Source organism: Zootoca vivipara, chromosome 5 (genome assembly GCF_963506605.1).
Source record: "Zootoca vivipara chromosome 5, rZooViv1.1, whole genome shotgun sequence".
Classification (NCBI taxonomy): domain Eukaryota; kingdom Metazoa; phylum Chordata; class Lepidosauria; order Squamata; family Lacertidae; genus Zootoca; species Zootoca vivipara.
In genome coordinates, this window is record NC_083280.1 from 42,469,845 (window position 1) to 42,485,834 (window position 15,990).

Sequence of the window (15,990 nt, forward strand, 5' to 3'; positions counted from 1 at the left end):
GGGAAGTCAAATGTGCATGATGGAGTGTTAATTTGAAAATATTGTACAATTACCTTTTATTTTTCAGTGTGTGTGTGTGTGTGTGTGTGTATGTGTGTATATGTATGTATGTATGTATATATATATATATATATATATATATATATATATATATATATGTATATGTATATGTATATATGTATATATATGTCCCCATTTGTACATTAATGTCCCCATTTGTACATTTGTATTTTATACATGGTGTGAGCAGCTTGAAGGATGCCAATCAGAAACCTACTGATTATATTATTATTATTATTATTATTATTATTATTATTATTATTATTATATCCAAACTAACTTTGTTTATTAACATGGTCATCACTGTTATGGGCAAAGCTCTGAGTGCTGGAAGGGTGCAGGGCCTTTTACACAAACCCGACTCTGTTTCTTTGCATAGGTCACATCAGTGAGACAATCTGCATGTGAAAACCTGTCATCTGTTGATGAAGCTCATTTGCTAGCTTTAGAGCAATTGTCTGCAGACCTACTTGTGTATGAGTACCACCAAGCCAGGCAGCAGGTCAGCTGAACATCAGTTCCATTGATATCTTCAAACAAAACAGGTGAATCTGCATAGTGCATATGAAACCAGCAAAGTCTCTGGTGATCATGATTCCAGCATCTGCCTTGTTTGTTTCAAGAGCGGTGCTAGCACCAGTTAAATGTTAAATGCATACTTCAACCACACATCAGTGGCTCTAGAATCAAGCATATGCATAAAGGTCCAATTAAAGAAGAACAGGGTCCTAAAAGTGTGATACTACTGATAGTTCTACTCCTCGATCATCCAGGCAATGCATACTATATACTATATAGATTCCACCATTTCTACTAATGGGTTATGCAGCCTTAAGACAACAGCATGGGTGGCTGTGAATGAAATATATGCGCGGGAGCCAGGTCTATTACTTATTAAGAGAACAGATAGGAAGAAAGCCACACTTGTAGATTCTCACTTCTCATTTATTGTCAGACGTTTTCATGTAGAGTCAGAGGGATACAACTATGACCAGATCCATGAGTCCAATATATGGCATGGGGAGCAGTTTCTCAGGGCATCTGGGTACAGGGGGAAACCCTCCCAGAGTCACATTGGCTTAACCTCTATGCATTTGTGATGCCCTCTGCAGCTCTCCCATTTCTCTGCAGCACAATTAGGGTCTGGTAACTCTCCAAACACATTCATTCCCACCATCAAAAAGGAGGAAATCCCATTCTGAAATCAAGAAGTTTGGAGCACTAACGAAGTGCTGGAGTAACTACTGAGTTTGCCCAGGCCAAGCATCCAAGACAGCCTAGTGTCTACCCTCCAACAATCTCCCCCTCCACAACTGGGTGCAAACAAAGTCTTATACTGAGTGACCCCCACAAGGAAATCTAGCTGTGCGTGGGACATGTGGTGTGTGAGAAGCTGGAAGCATTTTTGGAGCTGCTGTCCGTTGCCGGAAGTGGTGGCAGGCTTCGCCCATGGTTTGGACACCTGTTCATTGGGCAGCCCAGTCCACTGACCCAGTGGTTCAGTCATCTCCCCCTTGCCTTCCCATCTCGTTTCACAGAATGGCACTGGGGACTCAGAGAAGACGTACCGAAGCTCCAGAACCAAGAGGGTCTCAAACATACATATGTGGGGCCCAGGTAGCTATTTACAGGAAGGAGGGAGGAGGAACATGCAGCAAGGAGAGAACTTGTGCATGCAAGTGATAAGGTGATGCTACAAAACACCTGTGCACTGGGGAAGTGGGTCAAATATTGCAGGGTTCCATACCCACCTCAGAGTTTTCATCCTCCTTCCTCTTTCTTCTGTTTGCCAAATGTGGTGTAAGGGTGAAGGGAGGGGTGGAGCTTTGGTAGCCAGGGCTATATTAAATATTTACATACATAATCCCAAAGACGCTTATTGGACTGGGATGAGCTGAGGAATTGAGGAGCCAGAGGCCTCTCCACTAAAGCACCTCCAACACCTTCCATCTTCTGATGCTCTCCACGATCCCTGGTTGAACTGGAAAACCTGTTGCAGCTGGTCAGAGGTGGCAAGGTGCAGTCTTTCAACTTTGGAAGACTATATAGTTCTCGACAGGATCCATGCTGCTATCCCACCAGAGGGGGGGGCAGTGCTGTCTCACCCCCTCCTGTGGCTCCATACAATGCCCCTGCCCCTCTGTTGCCTCAAAAGGATCCAGCGCATCAGGCATGTGCCCTAGTACAGAGTCCATCCTGGAATCTGTGAGAGGGCACATCTCTGCCAGTACCAGTGCCCTGCAGGAGGGAGGGGAGGGTGGGCAAAGCACTTGCAGGGGCCCCACCACAGCACTGTGGATGTTGGATGCACAGACCATGCCTAAAGTGCCAGGAGAATGGCATGCACAGCAGCAAGCGAAAGACAGGAGCTAGGATGGGGGGGTCAGTGCCAGTGCAGGAGGGGAGAGGACCGTGGTGCTCAGGGAAAGGGTTGTCACGGGGTCCCAAAACCACCAGTTCCCTCACCCCCACCCCACCCCACCTCACCATGCTGGGCTGATCTTTACTGGTCATTTGACCTTGAGCAAGAGGGTGCATTCAGACAGGGTATTTGTGTGCCTGCAGGACTTGGACAATGACACATCTGGACATCCCGGGGAGGGGGTGGGCAGGAGTGTCCCCAGGAGCCCACAGGAAATGTCAAGCAGTTCAGGTTATCCAGGTTTTGAGCCATGGAGAGACTGGGCTCATTTGGGGCTGAGGCCAAGCATCCTCTTTAGAACGACTTTGCCCCCCACCCCCGCCCCACTGGTTGTCACAAGCCCCTCCCCAGGGATGTCACAACCCTCCTTGCTGGCACCCCAACCCCCCTGGGGCTGCTCAGAAGCGGGTGCTCTGGTAGCGCAGTCTGCGGATCTCGGAGACACCATCGTCCCGGCAGTACAAATCCCTGCCGGGACTCTGTGCCAGTCACCGGCCCCCGGCTCCCCCACCCCCGCCGCCAGCACTGCTGTTGCTGCTGCTTGAGCTGCCAGAGCTGGAACTGCTGCAACGATCCTCATAGATGGAGATTTCGATCTGTGGGCAAGAGGATAAGGAGGACACAGGGAACAAGGAGAGGTAGTAGCCTCACACACCCCTGTTCGGCCACAAATGCACATAGAGCTACTGTATAGAGCTTGACAATGCTGTTGAGCAGGGTGGTGAACCTCCAGCCCAGGGGCCAACTGTGTCCTTGCAGATCTCTCCATCCAGCTTTTGTGAAACTCCCTAGGCCATGCCCCTCCTGGGACAATCTTGCTTTATGCCCACCTTGAGTTCTTCTGCCTGGCTGGACAGATGTGTGTATATAAACCTCTGATTTATGCTGGAAGAGTCCCATCCAATCTTTCACCCACCTTTGCCTCTGGCATCACCCACCACTAGCAAGTAGCCCTTGGGTGGTTCCCCACAAGGGAACGAGGCCTCAGTCTGAAGAAGTTTCCTCACCTCTGTTGTAATACATCAGCTTATCTGGTAAGAGCAAGTTCCTGACTGTTCCAACCTCAGACAGTTTGGCATGTGCAGCTGAAATATGAAATGACAGTGCACCTTTCAGGCAGTTGCTCTGTCTCAAATACATGTTGTTGTGCTTCCACAAGTCAACTATGCACTGAATAAAAATGTGCCTCATCTGTTTTTCTCTGACATCAGCTGTCTTCTTCTACAGAAGGGGTTGGCATCCTGTGCTGTTGGAGCTTCTGCTCACTTCCACTTATCCCTCACCTAGAAAGAACAGGTCCCAGAGGTTTTCTGTTTGCCCCACCTCTTTCCCCAGGAAAACCTGCTCTTTACTGCTGAATTGGAGCAAGTGTCAGTCCACCGAAAATCCAATTGACACTTGTTCCGATTCAGCAGTAAAGAGCTCCATTACCCCAAGGAAAGTGGCATGACAAGCAGAAGTGTGGGCGAGCCTTTAATCTGTGGCTTTCATCCCATAATCTCAGACTATTGGCCAACCAAGTTGGTTGGAGCTGATGGGAGCTGGAACCTAAGAACATCTGTGGGGTGACAGGTTATCCATTCCTGCTGTTTGATATCACACAGAAGGTGAAAGAAGGATGCTCCTTAGTCATAGTTTCATATCTGTCTACTTCCAATCCTTAACCACCACTTATCTAAGAGAAATAGTTAAAAGCATGCAATGCTTTATTAACTTGGGAGTAAGTATTACTGAACTAAGTGAGACTTATGTTTGAGAGAGTAATCAGGCGCATGATAAGATAGTTAATCTTTCCTTACACAAAAAGTAGTCTTTGCCCCATGAATATATTGCATGCTCACTCTTGCAGGGACAACCCTAAAGTTATATGCTACTGCCTTCCATTATGAGATGTTCTTTGTAACTAAAAACCTGCACCTGAGCTTGCTTTTACCTCTTCCCTCCCAAATCTCTTTCATTTTGTGCTGTGTCCCCTAGATTGTGAGCCCGAGGGCAGGGACTGTTTTATTTCTGGTCTTTGCAAGCCCTTTTCATCTGAAGAGCAAAGTTTTAAAGCTCTAAACAAACACACCCCAAGCACATCCTTTGTAATCCCTACGGTGTTTTGCTTGTGTTTTTGAAGGCTAAAATACATTTTGCTGACAAGTTCAGGAAACTGTGAGTCCTGGCAGCACTAGAGGCAGCAGGAATGCTTGGTGGGTTGGAGGGAACACATGTGCCTTTCAGTACCCACTTCTTCTTGGCCACCACATCCCTTCAAGGGAGCAGAGCCAGAAGCCGCAATAGCTGGACACAACCTCTGGTGAAGGAGCTTGACTCCACAAAGACTGAAAACCTCTGGCTGCTAAGCATAGGCCTGGTAGCCCCTTTGGGAGCATGGGTCGTTTCCTGTAGCACTGCGGTGAACCTGGGGAGGCAGCAACACCAGCAAAGGGAATTGGGGGGTTACTTTAGACATCACTGTCCACACACTGTGCCTGAAACCAGCCAAAGCCCCACTGATCCCATCTGCTGAGAGCAGCAGAAAAGTGAGCAGCAGTTAGGAAGGGTCATAGCTCAGTGGTACTGAGCAAGATGAGACAGTGGTCTGACTCCATATAAGGCAGTTCCCTATGTTCCTAAAAACCTCAGCCTTATATTGCCCCGTTTTCCCAAACTCTTGTCAAGGGAGCAGAGTCACACAATGCTATTGTTCGAAATATCACTGATAGCACTTGGGACTCCAGATTTGTTGCTGTGTGGAGTAATATCATCTGCCTGTAGATCTGATTTTATTTTTGTGAACCGCTTTGAGAGCCACTGTGGTTTGAAAGCAGTAAACAACCGCTGTGAAATAAGTAAGTAGACTAAGTAGCACGATCCCGCAACTTCTTTTTTGAGCTTGAACGCTGAATTTGGAGCAGAGAATCTCAGCTGGGACACAGGAAATGGTTTTGTGTGTGTGTGTGTGTGTGTGTGTGTGTGTGTGTTGGTGAGAGTCAGCCACATGGGTAAGAAGAGCGATCTATAGGGTGACCATATCTTCCCCTTTCCCCTTTGGTGCTAACCAGGAAGGATACAACTCGCATGCCCCGTTCCACTGGGTCTGTCAGCAACAGCCCTCGAGGAGCATAGATTTTCTCATTCTGCTCTTGGATGTACTTGGAGATCTTCTTCAGAACCTGGTGAGATAATAGGACAACCATTCAGCAACTATTTAGCAAAGATGTAGCCCCAGAGAATGAGACACAAAATACAGGGAAGACGGTCCATTTACTGGGATCCTCAGAAGTTCTTGAATTCACCTACTTCAAGAAGGAAAAAGTGTTTCATGAAACCACAACAGATGAAACACCTCAATAACAGAAGCTAGTGTTGACCTAGATATCCCATTCCCAGTTTCAGTAATCTCTGATTGATAACCATCAAGCTTTGAAAGTTTCCCAGGGCAATTCACTCTATTGCCTAACTGTGCTCCTACCCAGAGCATGTTGCCCTACTATCTGCCTGAGAACACTTTTTGTAAGTGATACCAGAAGAATTATTTTAGTCTCTCTCCTATGCTATTTATGTGCCTCTGTGAATGACTGCATTTGCATCTTGAATTCATGGGAGCCCAATCTAAATTAGCTGAAGACCTCACAGAAAGGTAGCACTACATTCAGATGAAATGTATTAAACCTGAAGGCAGAGCTGTTAAGTGTACCAGAATGCTCTGCTATTTTGAATATTTTCCCAACCCTGGAAAATAGTAAGTTGTCAAGTCTGACATTTTGAGCAAAACCTGTGACAAAGAAAGCATTTCCTACAGCTTGAAACAGGCTGTCAGTTTAAATCATGCGCCTTTCCCTTTTAATCTTGTTCATTATTCCCTCTGTTTCTTATGTTCAGACATCAGTACCGATGCTTATAAAGTCAAGACAGCTATGGGCAAGAGGGAAGTATCAACAGGCCTCAGGAAACTCTAACTTTTGCATAAGTATAAAGAATCTTTAGGGGGAAAATTATGGGGAACCCCAAAAAGAACATGTTCAGTGGCCATGGAATACTATTGCAGCATGTGGGTGGGGGGTGGGGAGGAAAAAGGATTGGGTGGGAAATGTAATGGAGTATCCTGGGGAGGGTACTGAACAGATTGTCACTATATTGCAGGAAGAATTTAATTGCATTTTTGCAATTTTGGTTGTCACAGTTAAAGTGCTGTGGCACCACAAATCTACTTTTAAAAAGTTCCAGACTTTTTGCAGGAAGGAAAGTGATGAGGAAGTTCACTAAAAAGTGTGTGATGATGGTCAATTGACAGGAAGTCATATAACCTCCCCACAAACAATTCAGGAGAAATGCTCAATAAAGAGAGGACACTGTAAAATTGCCCTGAAAACTTTGTGCTAGTAAACTTGGATGAGTCCTCAATAAACAGGTCATCTGGAGAAGCCCAAGAACATTCCACACTGCAACATTTTGCTGCAGGTCTCCCTGGTTCTATTCAACCAGAGCTCTTTACTAGGCAAGGATATTCAAGGTCCTGCCTACCTGCTGTTAGAGATAAGCAAATTTCAGACACAACCAGGAAGGGGGGGGGACTCTCAAGAACAAAATCAAAGAATGAGGATGTGTCCACACTGGGCTTCTCTCTCCACTCTTCAAACTCTAGGTGGTCATTCTGTGCAAGTAATCCTTCAGTCCATATGCATGAGCCAAGTGTTCCTTGGATTCCTGCCATCAGCACATCAGACAAAGCTAAAAACTCTGCCAGTGCGACCTCATTGTCTACATGATCCTGCGTTGTGTGGGTTCAGAATTCAGATCACATACTATCACAATTAAGTAAATAAAAGCCAGTATATAAATAAAAACCTCAGCTTGGCATTCTAATTTCTGGGTGCTTCAGCACCATATGCACTGATGCATAGCGTCGGTTTGCTACAGCTTTGCTACAATAGTTGGGTTCACAGCATTTCTGGATGGTAACCCTTTATATCCTATTTAGTTCAGTCCTAACCCCCAATGATTCACAAATTGAGGTTATTGGCACAAGAAGCGGTTGGATAGGATATTGTTAAATATGGGAGAAACAAGGAATCTACATCTTATGAATGTGGATTATCAGGTAGTTCATCTAACTTGCACACTCCATATTGACCAATCAATATTATACGACAACAACCTCAATTGTTATATCACAATACAATGCATGTTGTGGCTCCAAACCTTCTCATAGCGGGTCTCCATGCAGAGGAAGATGAAGTAGGCTGTGGCACAGGCCAGACATCCCTCCAGGTAGGAGCTGCCCCCTATTTTCTCAGCTTCCGCATAGAAGTTGTTGAGGGTTTTCACAGTTTCTTCAAAAAGTTGCCGCTCAATCTTTGGTGAAAGGAGAAAAAAAGAGAAAGAATGCCATAAGATGTATGCACAGGAGGCCATTCCACTGTTTATGGCACCCATCTTTCACCCAGTGCAAAATAATAGATGCTATCATGGAGAAGGGAGCATTGGAACAAAAGCAGGGGCACTGTGGAATGGAAGTGTGTGTGTTCACATCTTTGAGCAAGATAGTCTTCTATGTATTTTGTATATGATAAAAACAGCTAACAAGTTAGAATAAAGCACAAAAGGAAACGAGGCATACCCCAGGTGTTTAAGAAGGCCGCAAACCACTCTGTGCAGCTTAAGATTTCGAGAGCGTCTGAAGCATCATTGGTGCACTAACACCTTGCTCTCACCGGCATCCAGACTACAATGCCTTCGTCTGACATAAGGATTTGTCACCTACTTCACCAGTCAGCATGAACCCTGTGAGAAAACTGGCTGTACCCGGCTGTCCAGCTCTGGGGGGAATTTGGTCTGGAACTGGCAGATGGTCCCATCACTGTAGTCCCGCTGAACAAAGACCTTGGTAGCCAGGGAAGCACTCCGCCGTAGTTCTTGGAGATTGTGGACCTGGAAGAGCAGAGGCAGGTGGTTAACAGGCAGAGGGGGAAGCTCACGCCATACCCTGATGCCATGCATCTAAGGCAAGAATTTGTGGCCCTCCAAATGTTGCTGGATTACAACTCTCTCTATCCATTGTTCATGCTAGCAGGGGTTGGTGGAAGATGGAGCCCAACACCACCTGGAGGGCTGCAGGTTCTTCACCCCTGCTCTAAAGAGTCCCTGAATCTACATTGACTTGGATACAAATTTTAATTTTTTAAAAAAATAGTTATGATTATGAGGTACTGTTATTGGGTTGTAGTCAATGCTGCTCTTCTCATGCAACTGATTTCTGCTTGTGCAATGGAAATATCCCCTTCTCTCATCTCCCCTACTTAATTGGAGGGCATCTCTTTAGTTGACCATTTAGAAGGCCATTCAACAACTGTTTAACCAATTCAACATTGCAAGCCTACCCAAAATTGATTGAAAGTATGTTCTATGAGACTGTAGTGCACAACTTTGGTAAGCCCTGCTGCAGTGGATTATAACACAGTTTTCTTCAGCATCACGTTAGAATACCGGCAAGGGTTTTAGATTTGGAAATGCAGTTTGAAGGTTAGACACGGAGTAAATTCATACATCCATATCCATTAGCTAGTAACGTAGATGTGTAAAACAGTCATCATAGATCATAGATCAAACATCATGAAGCTTTTCTATCACAATGGATAGTAAATTCCAACTGAGGCAGTGCACATTATTGGCTGAGAACTGTGCAACATCCATGTGTGAATCAGCCCTCCTATTACATTTCATGGGCTATCCCTATATACAAGCAATGTGTGCCTGGAACTTGGCAAGATGCTTTGTAGTAAGAAATGGAGCAGGTTCCCAAGACCATCAATGACTGGAAAACCTGAAACTCTGGGGTTATATATCTACAAAGTGTGGGGCTGGCAGGAACATATAGGAAAGATCACAGGATGACCTCAATTGAAGGGACACACCTAACAAAGCAAGAACAAGTTCTTCCAGAATAAACCACAGAGGTTTTTTGCTCCCCAAACACTCTTTCTTCCCCCGGTTGCCAGCCAACTCTGAGACTGGATTGAGCTGAATGTACAGACTCATCCCACCTCCAGTTTGAATCCCGGCCAGCCAAAGACACAGATAAAAAGTAAGAGCAGCAGATCATGCATGGTAAAAAGGTAAGAGCCTCAGGCTGATATGGAGACTAGCCTTTGCATCTGTCTCCTTATTTAATGTAGGCTCAAGAACTACAACCCCAAAGCAAGATCCTCCATAAACACTGCAGACATCTGTCACATAACTTTAGGGAGTAAAAGTGTGTATCCTTCCTGAGGCTAACCCATTATAAACATTTTTGTTAAACACTCTGAGTTGTTCCAGCCTCCCCTAGATTTGTGACTATATGAATAAAACTTCATAAACTGCCAGCTTGTAGCTGAATATCCCCTGGCAATTCTAATGGGCGTTTCCTTTCTGGTCCTATTTCATCCAGAAGGGGTGGGTGTGGGTGTGGGTGTGTGTACACACACACACGCACCTGAGCAGTGAGCACTGTGCCTCAATGGCTGGAGCATTAGACTCGGTGTGGGTAATCATGGGTTCACGACCCATTTCTGCCCTACCTTATTTGTGTCACAGTAATAATTAAACTGCATAAGATGCATGAAACAATACATTGAGTCACTTGTTCCTAACAATTATGTTCAGCATCTTTGTCTTTGTCATGCCATATTACTTTTTGTGTTCTCTTGACACTTTCATTTCCTAAACTCAGATTATCTAAGTCTTTAAAAACCTCGTGCATCTTCCTTCTTCACGAAGTATCCAAACAGTTCTGAAAAATTATAACCAGACACTTTTCTTTATTCTTTAGAAGTGTCCTGATTCCATTTGGAGTAAGGTCCACTGTGTTTGACCCATGCAATGATGTAACGTATATGTGAGTGTGAACTAAACTGTGGGTAACCAATAATAAATAAATAAAAATCCTATTAATTCTGTATTTCCAGCTATACTTATAATTTGTTCTGCAGCAGAACTAAATTGCTTTTGAAGGAGATTGCATTTTCTCCAGAAGCTTCCCAAGCTTTCCTGCATACAGACTCTCAAAGACACAGTTAATCCAACAGAAAGAGGAATAAATAAGGAATCTTAAAGAAATGGAGATGTACAAAATTTGTGTCAGAAGAAAAGAAGCTTGGCACTACCTATATTTTTCTGCATTGTATTGCATTATTTTTCCATCTTTTTGAAACACCCCCCCCCCAATTATGTAAAAGCCCATTCTCTCCGTATCGCCTTTAATACCATTGAGGTTTCTCCTGTGTTATAGAGCAGAGGGCATGGATAAAACCAGAGGATTTTCAATAACCAAATTATATTTGCAAGAATTTAAATCACAAAAACAATTTGGAAGAATAACTTAAAGCTATGAAAGAGTTATGAATGCATGGAATATCTGTTACTTGATAAAATTAATGCATATTGTTTGAGTCAGTATGGGAATAGGATTAACACAGTATGGGAATAGGATTAACAAGCTATACGGAAAGTTGGAACTATTTAACAACCTTCTGGAAAAATCAATTTAACAAAAATATTTTGATGGAAACACTTCATTTTTGAGGGTTTGATAGTGTAAGGATAAAATACATAGTTAGGTATGGAACACCTTGTTGTTACTGAGGTATACTTCTGTATCTTGATTTTCCAGGTTGTATGACTCATTGGTTTACCAATTATTTATAATGGAATATGCTGAATGAGGATGTGGCAAGTCAACAAGCTATTAACAGAACAAGAAAGTGCACTTTTGGCAAAAAACTATTTAAAAAACCCCCAACTATCTAGCTGTTGAACTGATCTCAAAAATCAGTTCAACAACTTTTTGAAATTTACTCAGCTTGAGTTGAAGCATAGCAGGTCCAAAACATTAAAACCAACACTGAAAGATGTAGAATGGAGTAACAGAAAGAAAACAAAAATTAACTGCAGCAGTATATGCCAACTGACAGCTTGCAAAACCCTGAATTGGATTTCTGGGAGTTAGAGCTGTGTGATGGATAATCCAAGATGTGGCAGCAGATTTTGTGTCTCAAACTATTCCTCTCCTATTTGTGATGAATCCCAGAGTGATTAATAATCAATATGGAACTGCACACCTCTTAGCTCCAGGGTCCATCCCACTCACTTTAGTTTCTAGTGAGCTTTGTGGAATTGGACTTAACTGTCAGGGGTCCTTTACCTTTACCTTTTTAAACTTCTGTAGCTGCCCAGTATATATAAACCAGAAATCCTTTCAGCCCAGTTTCAAACTTTCAAAGAGGCATTTCAGATCCCCTGGAAAGCAAGTGTAGGATAATCTGTCATCCTGCCTGTTCACAGTCTGATGCTGGCTTTTAGAGGCATGATGAAATTTTATATTCCTTCCCAATTTGCTAGCAGCCCTCACCCTGTCTGGCAGGAAAAGCACACCTTTCCTTCCTATTAGATGTCTCCTTACAAGACTTCAAAAAAAGGCATGTCTCAGGTTCTGACCTCATTACATTTCCCACATGCTCTGTTATATATTGGATCTCGGGTCCTCCAGATTAATAACCATCCTAGATATTGAGAAGCCAGCAGTTGTTTTCTACCTGGATTTCGGAACACTCCTCGGTTTTTTTCAAGAGGGTTTGGGCTCAAGTCAAGGGTTATTTAATCTGAGCATGTGCAAAATGGGAGTCAACCGAGGTCTTAACTTCAACAACAAGGGTTGCTATGCTGAAGATCTGCTGCTGGGATAAAAATTATTGACTTTCCTAGCAGGAAGGGGAAGTGGTCTACTCTACAGGGGAGGGGTTTAGGGCGCACCGTGTGCTCAGATGCTTTGGCCTTTTACAGGGATGTCTTGCTGTGGCGTTAGTAGCAGGCTGCACTAGCGCCGCACCACCCGCATTTAGAAACTGCCGCCTTTCCCCCTAGTAACAGCCTTTCGGTAGTTCCCATTCCGACTCAGACCATTTTCGCCTGCTCGCTGCTGCATCTTGCCTCGGCAACAGCACAACAACGACAGCAAACAAGACCTTGTTTTGTGGCGCGGGAGGGGGAAGGTTGTGGAGAACAGCCCTAAGGGATGGATTTGAGGTGTAAGATGAAGGAGCTGACTTTGGAGAGCTCCTGGCTATAGAACACCTGGGGGGATAGCGCTGCTGGATCCCCGTTTCCCCACCCTTTCTGCTCTGCTCTGAACCCCACATAAGAACCTAGGAAGCTGCTTTATGCTGTGCCACATAATTGGTCCATCTTAGCTCAGTATTGCCCACACTGCCTGGCAGTGGCTCTCCAGGATTTCAGGCAGGGGGTCTCTCTCTCTCTCAGTCCTACCTGGAGGTCCCAGGGCTCTATCACTGAGACCTTCCTCGCGGAGCAATGGGATGGGGGTGGCTGCCGACAAAGCTGGTTAATGGGACCCACACTTAAACCGGAGAGTCATATGCCACAGGTGGTCTCATCCTCCATCACCAGAGCCACATGCAAAGGACAGCCTGGGGAAGCATCAGGGATGCTGCTGTCCTCGCCCTGCCCCTTGTCTGACGCTGGCAGGTACTGCCATGAGACTCCCTGCGCTGCACCCAGGGAAACACACTGCCTCAGCGCAACTGAGCATAGCGAGGTCTCATTCTCTATTAGCAATGCCCTGCCTTGTTTAGTGAACCAGGATTGCGGAGCAGGGGAAACGCCACGCTGGGGAGGAGACCACGGCGAGGCTTCAGAGGGAGCCATGACGTGCCAACCATCCTAGCCCCAGACACACGCCGGAGGCTCTCGGCGCTGCCTTTCTTTAACCGGCGCTGAAGTCGGAGGCACAAGGGACTTATGGGGCCTGCAGAACAAACCCAGAGGATGCGGTGCCGGAGCAGCCAGTTTCGGTGAGGGTCGCCTGGTCTGGCGATCCCCTACCGCACTGGGCAGAAACTAGGCAGGCAAAGCAGGAGGAGATGCTTCCCAGCGGCTGCCATGACTCGACAGAGCTTCCTCCTGTGCTTCTTGCTTTCCCCGCGCTGCTCACCTCGGTTGCCATGTTGTGCTGCCAGCGTGGTTGCTCCACGCTGCTCGGGAGCTCGGGAGTCCGAAGCCGAGGCTAGAGCAGGTTGGTGACGAAGGCTCCTCCTTTCCCAGGAAGCCGACCTAAGGGCGATGTCCCTGTTGCCGTAGGCGGGGGAAGCGCTCGGCTCCCTGGAGCTTGTTGCCACCGGCAGGGCTGGGGCGGCGTCCGCGGCGGGGAAGCGCGGTGGGCAACGGGCGCGGAGAGTTCTGCGCTGTCCTTGGTGCTGGAATCGGAGGCGCAGGAGTCGGGGGCAAAGCGCCCCGCCTAGCGCTGTCCGCGGTGCTGACGACCCGTTCCCCCAACGCGATCCCCTCCTCAACCGGCAGCTGCTTCGCTCGCCCCCAGCCTCAACGCTCAGGCTTCCTCAGTGAATGGCATCTCCACTACAAGGGGAGGGGGCAGGCTGCCTTCGTGGGAGCCGCATCCCCCCAGGGTGTCCCCACGCTGGAGCGCCGGGCTCCGGCACTGACTTGCGGGAGGGACGGCGAGAGGCGGAGCTGTGCAGAGCAAGGAAAAGAGCAACCGGGCTCGCGCTCATTTCCTGCTTGTCCTCCGAGAGCCGGCGTGCGGGCTACTTGGGGCACGTGCTACCCCAGCCTCAAAGCGGGAGATAACGCATAGCTTCAGGTCGCGGTGTTGCTGGAGGGCGTTGTTGCCTCCGCCTCCAGGGCAGTTCTCTTTGATGGGGAACGCTTGGCCCCAGCTGCCACATACCCACCCCATCCCATACAAAGCCTAAGGGAGACCTGGTATATGGTGTGGGACTGACTAATTGGCCGCACTAATGGGCACTTAGGGCACAGCGACAGAAGGGCCTCCTGCAGAATAGCCCTCCCTGGGGTGGCGTGTCTGCACTATACTTGATCCTCCATGCTTACTGTCTAGAACTGGCAAGGGAGTGTTCATATCATAGCTGCCAAGTTTCCCCTTTTCTCGCGAGGAAGCCTATTCAGCATAAGGGAAAATCCCTTTAAAAAAGGGATAACTTGGCAGCTATGGTTCATATTCGGATGGAAATATGGATAAAAGCATTTTATGATCTCTGAATGTTTATTTGGAATTTAAAATAATGGGGTTTTCTCCCTGTTCCAGGGAATGATATTCCCCAAACAGGATTGAAAGAAACCATAATTTTTCGTGGAATTAAATATATTTGTATCCCCTCTCCTGAGTTCACAATTGGGCAACTTTAGATGCAGTGCCCTTAGTTAACTATGAAGTTCAGTCGAAAGCTGGATAGTTCAAACTCAACCCTGCATCTCTCGGGCTTTGCTACCTCCTTAAACTTGCAATGTTCACACCTTGAGAGATTTTCTGTACCTTTGCTTTGACCATTTGATTAAAATAATAATTACAGTTCCAGGTGTGGCTTCCTCCACCCTTGGTTGGATTTTCCCTTTTACAGAACTTTTAAAGGTACAGGAGGTTTCCTAGCACCTGGAAGTAATAGCCCTATTCTCATATCACTCCTTGACCCACACTCCTCTAATCTCCAAAGCATCTTTGCCTGTCCTCACCTTTTCTCCTAACAGCACAAGGTCCCTTATCCTGTTTTATGGGGTTTACCTGCTCTGCTTTCTCCTTAGGACAACTTCCAGGTGACCACCAGTCACTGTTGTCTCAACTCCCATCAGCCCTAGCAAGCATGGCCATTAGCCAGGGATGGTGGGAGTTGTAGTTGAGCAACATCTGAAGGAGCCAAATGTTCTCCACACCTGCTGGAGGCCAAATGGGAGCTTTGTTCATAACACCTTTCTCACTGATGGATCCTTTTCTCAATTCATTGTCTCCTCTGCTTGTCCTTTCTTTAGGGCAAAGGTGGTGAACCTGACCCCTTCAGATGTTGTTCAGCTCAAAGTGCCATCAGCACCATTAGCAACCCAGGAATTATTGGTATTGTAATCCAATAATATCTGGAGGGCCTCGGGTTCATCATCCTTGCCTTAGGATTTTGCCTTATTTACTTATCCTTCCCTTTGGTTTCTCAGTCCATGCCTACTCTACTCTGTGTCAGGATTCTGCTCTTTGTCTTCTTTACCTCCTGGGGCCTTTTGCTATTCAGCTGCTTCCTGCAAATGTACTCTGAATTATGGAGTTCAGTGCTAAGGAAAAGGCTGGATTCTGCAATCTCTATGAATTATGCACATTTATTATTTTCATGTCTTTGCTTAGTTTGCAGAATTTATTCAGCAGACATAGAGAAGGGGCAATGACCTATATAGGGTACTGAAGACTTCATGGAATATAAACAACATGGGTATGATTTCTTCTGCCCTATGTGAATCTTCCCCCACCCAAGCTGAGCTCTCTAGCCCCCTCGTAGATATTGGCCTGTTTATGAACCTTTTACTGTTGTGTGTTCTGTCCTGAAAATTGTGACTGTTTCTGCATGTTCCAAGACTTCACAGCAGCAACATAAGGGAAACAGAGATAAATGCAGATAGCAGGAATATTTTAGCTATGCTTGTTTCTGTGATATATATGTGCTACTTGT

General features: G+C 46.1%; 1 protein-coding gene across 2 annotated transcripts in view; it reads right to left on the reverse strand.

Moving 5' to 3' along the window:
- Positions 1-984: 984 nt before the first annotated feature.
- Positions 985-15,990, reverse strand: part of GOLGA7B (golgin A7 family member B) — a 39,343-nt gene continuing 24,337 nt past the window's right edge. Inside the window, exons 1-5 of one of the 2 annotated variants that reach the window (XM_035132749.2) lie at positions 13,458-14,172; positions 8,276-8,401; positions 7,673-7,825; positions 5,542-5,643; positions 985-3,078 (exon numbers count right to left, since the gene is read on the reverse strand). In XM_035132749.2, coding sequence (XP_034988640.1) covers positions 2,971-3,078; positions 5,542-5,643; positions 7,673-7,825; positions 8,276-8,401; positions 13,458-13,469 — 501 coding nt within the window. In that variant the 5' untranslated portion in view covers positions 13,470-14,172 and the 3' untranslated portion in view covers positions 985-2,970. Of the gene's footprint in view, positions 3,079-5,541; positions 5,644-7,672; positions 7,826-8,275; positions 8,402-13,457; positions 14,173-15,990 lie in introns of those variants that run through there. The other variant, XM_035132748.2, reaches the window with a different exon arrangement.